This window comes from Lutjanus erythropterus, chromosome 16 (assembly GCF_056507025.1).
Source record: "Lutjanus erythropterus isolate fLutEry1 chromosome 16, fLutEry1.hap2, whole genome shotgun sequence".
NCBI classification, from domain to species: Eukaryota; Metazoa; Chordata; class Actinopteri; order Lutjaniformes; family Lutjanidae; genus Lutjanus; species Lutjanus erythropterus.
This window is the reverse complement of record NC_139332.1, coordinates 8,511,529-8,522,537: the sequence shown is the minus strand read 5'-3', so window position 1 is coordinate 8,522,537 and position 11,009 is coordinate 8,511,529. Positions and strand designations below refer to the sequence as shown.

The following is an 11,009-nucleotide window of genomic DNA, read 5'->3' as shown; positions in this document are numbered from 1 at the left end:
AAGCATTAGCTCATAACTACATTCTTAGTGCAACTTCAACTGTCAAGTGTGTGATTTTTAATCCACACATTTTGCAAAAACTGAATTTATGGCTGACTACCTTATAGGTTTTTTATATGAATGAAATTATCTTTGGTATTATTTTTTCTCTTGTACACCTTGCTTGAATGCTGTCTGATTGGTTCAAACAAAGTGCATCTGGGAAATAAAGTGTAAACTTGCTGAGAATTAAAAGTGTTAACAAGCTGTGTGCCAAACTGTAGTTTTATGAGCACCAAATAAATTACATCGGTACTACAGAGTTAAATCAAGTGTGCCAAATTTCAGTACATGTGAGCCCAGGTGGGTGAGAGAGTAACCTTTGCAGCTTTTTCAAGACACTGTGAGTCAGAGTGATGGTGAACTGAAAGTGGTTGCAAGTATGGTTATATGATTCAAAGCTCAGTGCAGACAGGTTGGTGTATAAAATGCTCTAAATAAATAACAAAATGTTCAACATACAGTATAATGTTTAAATTGCTTGTTTGTATTTTTTTCAACAGAAACATAATTTGCCAAGGTAGTTAAGTACTGAAAAAAGGTACCGTTGGGTACTGGTACCGAATTCCAGGTAAAGGTGTTGGTCCTGTATCATTTCTTTTGAAAGGTGCCCAACCATAACATTAATGTTAGTTCATTCAGGTAATGACAGAAATTAATTGATTTGTGGCACACTTTTTAAACAACAAACTTATTATTATATAAGTATTTTCAAGTCAAGAGGCTCAATTCAGGTGAAGTCCACACCTCTGGTATACAGTATAATGGCACAACTTTAGAAAGCATTTTCTGATTCCTACATGTGTTTTTTTCACCTGTTGAAGGATTACATGATTTTTTCTGTAGACTATGAATCATCTTGCAGACTGGGATATAAGCCTGTTCCTAGTGAGTTTCTTCATGACATAAATGCATCTCTAAGCATGGCATCATTTTTGAGCTGCAATTTTGATCCAATTTAATTACAGTTGGAGATGTTCCAGTGGGACAGCATTGTTCTGCTTTGTGAGCAAGAGGTTTTTTCCTCTTTAATCTCCAGTTAGAAGCACTTGGCTTAACACCGTCAAGTGCACGTTCGCTGCCTCCACCTCCAGCCAACTGCCGGTTCAGAGTGCATCTTGCAGATTGCTGACTGCAATCCTCTTGATGGCTCTTCCCGACGCTTCCAGACTCCCAGGGGGCTGCGGGAGGCTCTTTGATGCTTCTCCCAGCTTTCGGTTGGCCTCTCGCAGCCCTCTCGGAGCCCGCTGCCCTTTGCCTTGGACACCTTGGGCCAGCTTGCCTTTATCTGCAGATAATCCCCCTGTTGACGTGTTTGAATTGCACTGATCCTCTTCGAGGCATTGTGCTCTTCTCAGCCTCAGTCGCCTCCTCCCTGTCTCCTGCTGGAGGGAGGTTTGGTTTGGACGTGCCGCCTCTGAGCCGCACGCAGCCCGTGTTTTGACTCGGGGAGAAAGTAGAGGAGGGGCGGGCTTGCTGCACAGAGGAGCTGGGGCACCTCGACACACCACATCCTCCAGATGCCTGTCTCCAGTGGGCTCTACGGGGTTGGAGCGTGTCAGCTGAGGCCTGGAGGATCTGTTTTGGACTTTGAGTGGCTCAATGGAGGCAGTAGGGCACACTTTCCCCAGTCTCTGCCTGGCACAGGATTTCACCTTCCTCGCTTGGGGCTCATTCACCAACATGTCCAGCTTACAGGAAGCAGGTTTGACTTCCTGCTTGAGTTTTTGCCTCTGAGCCTCCCTCACTTCCTCCGGCAGCTCCAGTGGGGCGAGCTTCAGAGGGCGTCTGACCGGTTGGTTCTCGGCCCCCCTCTCTGAGTCAGGCCGGGGTGACTTGAGCAGCGAGTCCAACTGTGCTGTGCCCTCCTGGGTCGGCGAGCAGGCCGTAAGCCGACCCGCTGCCTCCTTCCCATGTGCTGCTGACAGATGGAGGCCAGGTGTTTTTGAATTGCGGCCATTTTTAGCTGCCTGTCTGAGGTTTTGGCCATTCAGATGCAACATGGTATTTTTAACTTGGATGGTCAACATTTCTTCTCGCTGGGGAGCTCCCTGAACAAAAGACACAACAGAGACTACAATCAAATTTATAACTGAAATGATTATGTGGCCACTGTTTCTACACAGAACCTTGAAAAATGTTTAACACAACACTGTAAAGCATAATGAAGTCTAAACAATGTAATAAGTGTGGTACTCTTAGGAAAATTATTTCAGCATTACATGAGCTTAAAGTTAACCCATGCCCTAATTATGGTCTGTATTAGTGTAAATAAATCATCCATTCATGCTTTATAGACAGTAAGCCATTAATCAGGACAACTTTGGGAGTGCCAGGTAGTGAATAATCCCTTTAGCGGCTTTGTTTTTTAATATTTCTTTAATTCATCAGAAGACCCCTCCGAGGAACAATTTGACCACTTAGCTCCTGAAAAATAGCTGCACAGCATCTGGGTCATGGTCCATTTATTAACAACTGATTAATTTTTACGACCGCAGACTTGATGGCTTATTATGAACTGAGAAATTCATTGCTTACTAACATTTTCAGTAGGACTGCAGGCTTCATAGCTTAGTTTAAATTAGTAAATCACCAATAAATGATCATAAGCTTTATTGTGTCATTATTGCACTGCTATTATCCATCAGGTTTTGAGAGATAATTGTTAATAAATTATTAAACCTACACTGAGTGGCCACTTAATTACGTACATCTGAAAATCACATGCTCAGTCATAAATTCAACCTTTACAAATATGTTATTATTATTATTATTATTATTATTATTATTATTATTATTATTAACAATTAATAAATATGTCATTCTTCTACCCACATGTTTTTCAAATGGGGCAAAACATTGGATAGGCTTCATCTTTCAATATACTGCATTGCAGGTTAACACTCCTACAACCTACAACTTCAGTGATAGATATACAATTAAATATTCAATCAAAACTGAACATTATTGTCTTTGTAAAGGTTGAATTTATGGCTGAGTTGTTGTATTGGATCCAGGGTTTTATCCTGAGATAATACATATCTGAGATTGTATTAAATTCCACAGGAGCCCCAGATAAAGTGGCCACTGGGTGTATTTTGGGCACGGTGTTTCGCAGCAGCAGTGGCTCCCAACTTGTGCGCCTGCACCTCTACAAAATGACCATGAGATGGTCATAAGATGACTGCCCAAGTATGCAAAAAGACAAATCCAAATTTTTGAGAATTATGTGTTCTGTAGTTTTACTTCTTCAGACCTCCAAATGATTCAAAAATCACTTTTCGATTAAACTAGAGGTCACTTGTTGGTGGATTTTTAAAGGCCGATATAACAACCATAGTTTGAAGCAGGAAAACACCGATAGCTGTTTAAGCAGACGATATATCGAAAATTGTATAACTGATAAAATGAACATCTAAGTCAAAGTCACAAATGCCTGAATAAATTAATCTGGATGACTGAACTGATCAAACAGAACAGAATAAATAACTAAAATAATATCAAACATCAAAGAAGAGTCTTTTATTTTTTCTTTCTTTCTTCAGAGTCAGTACTTCAAGCTCAGAGGCCTGATATTATAAAGGAGGACACAGAGCATGTCTGCAGTCTCTCCAGAAAGGCGGCTGCTCTGCTTGACGTATAGGCCAGTATTGGTGCCAAGTTCCATCCATACCATCCTAACTGGTGCGGATTAATCAGCCAAACCGATTAATCAGTCGACTGCAGTCTACTGCAAGTCTGCAGTAGATTAAACTGCTTACAGTGTGCAACCTGTGATGAGAGGTCAAAAGGACACACTTAATATGAAAGGGTCACGAGCAAAGACGTTTGGAAACTAATGTTCTAGAGCAGGGGTTCTCAACCTGGGGGTAGAGAATAGAATAAAATAACATAATATATTGTGCACACAGCATGGAATGAGAGCCAGGAAGTAGCTTTTTACATCTCAGCATCTGTACCATTGATACAATGTGAGTTTGTGTGTCATACAGTAATTCCTGAGCAGTCTCGAGCAGACGGGAGGTCGGGGGTCGCAAACACCAACCTGGTTCGTCTGGGGAGTCATGACTCAAAAAGCTTTCGAACAACTGTTCTAGAAGCGTACACACGTAGCTGAACAGTCCAGCAGAGATCTGTTTGTGATTAATTAAAGAGTTAGCTAAAGTTAATGTCAGACACAAGCCAAAGGGAGCCAGTTGCTCCTACATATTTCTTGTTTTTAAAAGCATTGGTAAATTGTTAATGATTACAAAGCTGTTAGCTGGAATCCTTTATCCAACGGCAATTGTATTTTTGGAGCCAATATTCTTTATACAGAATATAATACACAAAATCCAGAAAATATATATACACACACATTTTTTGCAATGATCCCTCAAGTGCAAAATCAAATAGACACGTAAGGAAGGCAAGATGTCTGACCTTTTTTTATTACTATTATTACATTTTTATTATTATTTAATTACAACAGGGCATCTAAACAGTAAACTGTAGCTGGTACTTTAACAAATATCTATATAAAACTTGCATCAAGGCCCAATATCAGCATATATGCAGATGCCAATATAGATCGATATAGCTGTGATAGGCCAATATCGGCCCGATAATATTGGTCGCCTGATATATATTAAGGTACATGTGTGAATGTCATTGCCAAATTGCAAAGAGGCAGTAACATTCACACATGTACCTTCTTTCATGCCAAACTGAGGATTCCATAATGCTCCAAATGTATAATGTAAATGTAAAACATATAATATAAAGGATATAATGTGAATTTAACCAGCACTCCCTAAAGTTCTACCAGAATTTTTACAATAAGGACAAGTGGAATACAGATTACTACTATTTATTGCTAGGAAAACACAGAAGTTAAAGGTTCCCTACATCAGTTTCCTAATCAAAGCCAAACATGATGTATATTTGTTTGTAAAGTCTCACAATATACAGTACATGCTTAAAGCCGTTGACAGGATTTCTGTACACACACCTCATTTTTACTGCATGACACTCAAGCGAACACCAGCTAACTCACCTGCTACTAACAGACCTTTTAAATCCAGATTAATGTTAGTTGGTGAGATGCTGCAGTACAGTTTACTCACAGGCTTGGAGAACATCTCCTGCTTGACTCTTTGTTGCATCACTTCTCTCAGCAGCACAGCAGAATGATCGTGTTGTTGTCCTCTGTGTGTGTGTGTGTGTGTGTGTGTGTTTGCTCCATGCCACCTGGCCAAAGGCGGTGACTCTGCAGCTGGAATAGGTTTTAGCAGCCATAATGTCATTAGGCAGATTAGGGTCACAGCGCTTCACACACAGTGATCTCTAATGATCTCCTGCTTAATGGCAGCCAGTGTGCACGCTCATGGCGGGGCCTTGTTGACAACAGTTTGTTTTCGCCAGCACTGCAACTTTATATCGACATACAAGGACTGGAAAATTGTCAGATGATAATGAAGAAGTCAAAGGATTTTTGCATTACAGCGACCACTAGATGGTGCCAGAGACCTCCTTTGCATATTCAGTGGAGTTCTGTGGCCTCATCATCATTATGTGGAGAACACAGGCAGCTGTCAACGAGCTGCTGGAAATAAACACAGCACAGCTTCATGCATCCTGACTCGATATTTTATGAGCTCAGCCTGCATGTGTTGCCTTCAAATTTGAATATAATGTAGATAACATACAGTGTGTAACGGTATTTCTACTATTCACTTGTATTTTACAATCCACAGACAGTATATCTTTATTTTTCTCACCAATATATGTATATACTGTTATTTTTGTGCTGATCTGATTTCTGCACATGACATTTATTGCATGTCTGTTCATCTTGGGAGACCGATCCCACCTCTGTTGCTCTTTCTGGTGTCATATGCTGTACAGATTGTACAGCACCTTGAGGGAAATTCTAATTTGTGTTATTTATAGACAGAAATACAAACCCTATATTACCAATACACTGTTTTTAAGGAAATATTTATGCTAATGGTTCTCAACCTGGGGCTTGGAATCCAACAGTGCAATACCCAAGAAAAATATGAGGGGTCACTGTGTTACACAACATTGAATTTTTATCTCTATCAGAGACATAATGTGTTATATTTGTTTGTCTGTTTGTCCACAGAATTATGGAAAAACTACTGGCCCTGTTTTCAGGAAACTTGGTGGAAGGATGTAGCATGGGCTAAGGAAGAACCCATTAAAGTTTGGAGCAGGTCCAAATAATGGGGTAGGTACACTAATTATTTTCACTTCCATTAACATTTTAAGATAGGTCAATTGTAACACCAGCTAAATGAACTGAATTCATCACACATGCACTTATTTTTATACGTAAATTTAAACTGAGCCAAGTAAAAAAGATTCCCTTATGATCATGCAGTTTCATAACAACTGTTGTTGATAACAAGCTGCCATGTTCACAAATGTCATTTTAATCTACGTCTTTGATGCATAAATTTTTAAAAGTTTTCTGGTTTTCACAGACATATGTCAAGTCTGGGAAATATTAGCTCCACTTCGCAAGTGCATAATAGCACAACTATATTTTGACATAATTCTAATAGTTTGAGAAATGTATATAGAAATACTTTAGATCTGAATTATAGAAGACTATTGGACTTGGCGTAGGTGTGCACCCTCCAAGTCCCCTTCCAGTTTCTTTATGATTTCCCATACTTCTCGCTTTTTTTTCCGGCAAAATACTGAACACTTTAAACTCTTCCATAAGGAAAGTCTGATGTTTAAGGTCTTTACACGCCAACAGTGACATGAATATGACATGAAGGGCATAACATTCAGAATAATTCAGAGGCAAATTCCAATGCGCCTGACTATTCACATTAAAAATAGTATTGCGGCAGAAAAGGTGTGATTAACATCAAGCGAACATGATCTGGGGCTCCTTTTGCTTTATAAAAAAGAAGACAAACCAACATACCTGGATACACCCAATGCTGAGAAAGAGGGGAGGACTTTTTACTGCTTGGTTCTTGGAGCAGAAATCGGACCACATCTGCTTCACGTCATCTTTCAGGACGGAGGACGTCTGAAGAAGCAGAGGAGTCATGTCAGAGAGAAAATTGGCCCAGAGCATTGTCTATCTGTAGGTAAGATGTCTTATATTATTTGTGAACAGTCCCAGTTGTGTCCAGTGCACATTTGGTTCATCCATACTCTTTTACAGGAGAGGGCAGTTTAAACAGAGATGTTTTCTGTACAGTGCAATAGCTTACTTACCAATTCTCTCCACGCGTCCAGAAGGCCAAAGCTCCTGCGGTACTGATGTAAACAGAAACACTCCTCCGGTGTCTCTGAAATTGTCGTCTCTGTGTTTTTCCCTTTTATGTCATGTCATGAGACATGTCTTGCGTGACAATGCCTTTACACTTGTCCAACAACCTCTTGTTCGGTCTCTCTTTCCTCTTCCTCCTTCAATGTCCTCTTTGATCTCTTCACCTCTGACATGATGCCTGTTAAGGTTGCTGGTCCCAGTTATGTTGCCCACCTGCCTTTGGCATGAAAACCTCCTCCTCCTGCAAGTCCAAAGCTCCTGTGCTAGTGGTGTCAACACCAACACTTCTCTGGTGCTCTTAGCTGCCAGTTGGCATGGCTAACTACCTGTGCTAACTAGCTAACAGCAGCTACATTTAAGCAGCAGTTTACTTAACTGTCCATCAGGGATAACTGTCAATCAGGCTGAGGCAGAGCAACCGGAGGACATCAGAGAGACCTCATTGTGGAAATGTTACATATAGCCTTAACAAAAACATGTCAAATAAAAAAGTAACCCTCTGCAGCAGCATAGTGTCTTTGTAGTGTTTTATTGCCTTATGTGTACACTGGATGTATGTTAAAGATGCTCATTATTAAGTGAACTGATTAGATTAATCTAGTTAAAGCCTCTGTATCTTATTGCCTTCACTTATTAAATCAAAACAAGTCCAAAGGAAGGAGATAAAGAGAAGCGCAAGTGTAGCAGAAAGATTTGTAAACTTCAAAGATTAAATAGTGGGTAAAGGTGCTGCAACTCTACATCACAGAGGTGTCCTTAATATTGTCAACATTCACTGGAGTTCAACTTTGATCAAATTCTCTTACGAGCCCCGGCTTTGGTAATAGTTTTCAGGGTAAATATCTTCAGACAGGCAAGATAAGACAATGATGGGGTGTGTGTTGCCTGCAGGAATATCTGCAGATCTTAATCACTTTCCGACAGCAGCTTGTTTTAAATTTTAGCTCCATCGCTCCCACGTCAGCCCCATTTATTATATTTAGAGACAGACTGTCGCAGAGTTTTCCTGCGATGGATGAGGCTCGTATTAGTGGGCAGTTGTGCTTCCTACAGTAGATCCATTTTTCATCAGGCAGACAGACTCAATCATCGTTGAAAATCTTCTGTTCTCTGTTGTCTCATTCTCTGGCCTCGGGCCCCAAAAAAAGCAGCATGTCAGCACCTGCTTATTGCAAAGCTTCATCATATCATTGGCGTGGTGGAGGAGATGGTCCCGCTGCAGAACAACTTGGCTGCGCTTACATGATCATTTAAGATGCAAAATTACAGGCTTGACGCCAAGAGATGGCCTTAACGCCCCTCTGCCACTGTTCTTATTGTGTCGCCCTCTGCGTTGCCTGACGTTCACAGCTGACAGTATAATTACTGCGGTGTGGGAAGGGATAAAAAGGGATGTTGCCTGCTCATTCTCCCACCTACTGAACATCCAGCTGCACTTCACGGACCGAGTGGAGACAAGAAGAAGGCGCCTGGACAGCAGAGATTCTTTATTAGCTAAAATCTGTCAGAATTTGTATTGTGTTGCACTCTATGCCATCATGTTGCTCTGATATGGGATTTTGAAGACTAATTTTCCAATATTTAATGTTCACCAGTGTCTTAAACACAAGATCATTTTTGAGACCAAACCTACAATCATGTGTTGAGAGGAATTAAAGAACAATCAACAATAAATGCATGTTCTGAGCGTGTCACTCAGCCAAATTTGAATGATTAAAAAATCACGGTGACAGGACAGTATTTTTCTTTCTTCTGGTTCAGGTAGTTGGAACTGAAGTGAGCTGAAGTAAACTGCTGTGCTGCTCTGGACTGAAAGAGTCACTGAAGGTACATTCGTAACTGACAGTTAGGTAGGGTGAGGGGTAGGAGAGACGTGTCCGTTTGTGGGGCTTATGTAGTGTCGGGGGACAATGGCTCCGGCACACTACCAAGCCATGTTTCAAGGCCACCCAAAAAATCCAGAACACAGAAACCATGAACAAACAGTTTACTGGTGCAGTTCCACAGTTCAGTGCTACATAGTTTTGAGTGTTTTCACATGTTTTCAACAGCTATGATCTAACATGTAGATTTCTTTGGACTGAGCCTGGCTAGCTTTTCTATCTGGTTCCAGTCTTTATGCTAAGCTGAGAGTGGTATCAATCAAATTAAGAGATAGGTTTGTAGTAATCAGGATCAGTCTTGGTCTACAGACCACTTTATGAAGGTCTCGGAATGAACCGTATTTTTAATATGTCGTCTCGGTCTCAGACAAATATGTCTCAGGATTTTTTTTCAAGACTGGTCAAGACCACAGCTGCTGGCATATCACTAAATTCCCTGTGCATTGTCTGATTTACTTGTTATCGTCATTACTGTGACTGGATGTAACACTTCCAGCTTCAAATGTATCCAATAACTCGACTCTTCTCTAATTCAAAAGTTTTGTTAGCCTACTGTTATTGCCTGTCACCCCTCCCCACCTGCCTTCACACGCTCTCCAAGAAAGTGAATGTGGCAGACTGCACAAGAAGCTGTGGCTGTCTGGGAGGAGATGTCAGCCAAATCTTCTGTAATAAAATTTGGCTCCCCAAATGAAATAGAGTTTCATCTGCAAAATAGCACCCAAAAGAAACAGCAGTGTGTAAATTCTGCAATGCAACGCTTACTGAGACGGCAGGGACAATGTCAAACTTTTGTCGGGACTTAGAAAGAAAGCCAAAAGAAAGGTAAGCTAAGTGTAGTGATGCTAACAAAGCTAGTTAGCTAGATTACATTTCTCTTGAGATAAACACTGACAAGACAGGCCACATAACGCTATGTAGCTGATGTATAAATTTAAGTTACATCAGCGTTAGCTAATGTCAGCTCTGACACTACACCTAATGTTGTGAGGATTTACCAACATGTCAAAGTATTCCTTTAAGACAGAGATCTACAAATGCAAAGTAAAAGTTAAATGAGCAAAACAGTGACATTGTTATTGTGCTAGCATACAATTATATCTTTTCTCTTTTGCAGTTTGCAGATTTTTCCACTCTGATTTTATTCTTGTATGAAAGTCTTAATATTTAAGGCTGATACAATAAAGTTTAGCTCTCAGTGTCTCTTTGTATTTATCAGCAGAAACTGTTGGAGGACAGGCTCCATGAGTTTGAAATGTTAGAAGGCCACACTTCTCTAAACATTGACTTTAAAAACAAAAAGTTCTGCAATTTTGAGAAAAATATTAGTTTTAGTTTTGTAAATGAAACATACCCAAGAGGTACCTTTAATAAATTCTTAAAGAGTAAATTCAAAGTTGATCTTGAATCAGTTTAGTTGAGAAACCGGCCTGTGGCGCATTTAGAAATCATTGAGACTGTTGTTTTAATGAATAAGTAATACTACAGCTCCAGGCCTGAATTTTACTGTTTTTAACAATGAAAAACTCATTTGTGAAATGTAAAATAACTTCTCAGTGGAGCCGCTGGAGTTGTTAGGCAGTAAAAAGCAGACAGAGGTGTTTCAGAAGGAGGCTCATCATTTTTATTCAAGTGTGTTATGGCTTCACCCAGGCCGTATAAACCCAGTGAGTCATCCACACCAAATCATGCACACACACGCACCAAAAAAAAAAAAAAGAAAAAAGAAAAGAAAAGAAAGGAAAGGAAAAAAGAAAACATACAAATGTAAAATGTTATGTAAAATGTTC

At 40.2% G+C, this 11,009-nt stretch overlaps 1 protein-coding gene across 1 annotated transcript; it reads right to left on the bottom strand.

Moving 5' to 3' along the window:
- Nucleotides 1–782: 782 nt before the first annotated feature.
- Nucleotides 783–5,243, bottom strand: LOC146312710 (uncharacterized). Its single transcript, XM_084739348.1, is given in 4 exon segments — nucleotides 783–1,055; nucleotides 1,057–1,278; nucleotides 1,281–2,090; nucleotides 5,145–5,243. Coding segments are annotated over 4 exon segments (1,125 nt in total). The 5' UTR covers nucleotides 5,184–5,243; the 3' UTR covers nucleotides 783–1,001.
- Between the last annotated feature and the right edge of the window lie 5,766 nt (nucleotides 5,244–11,009).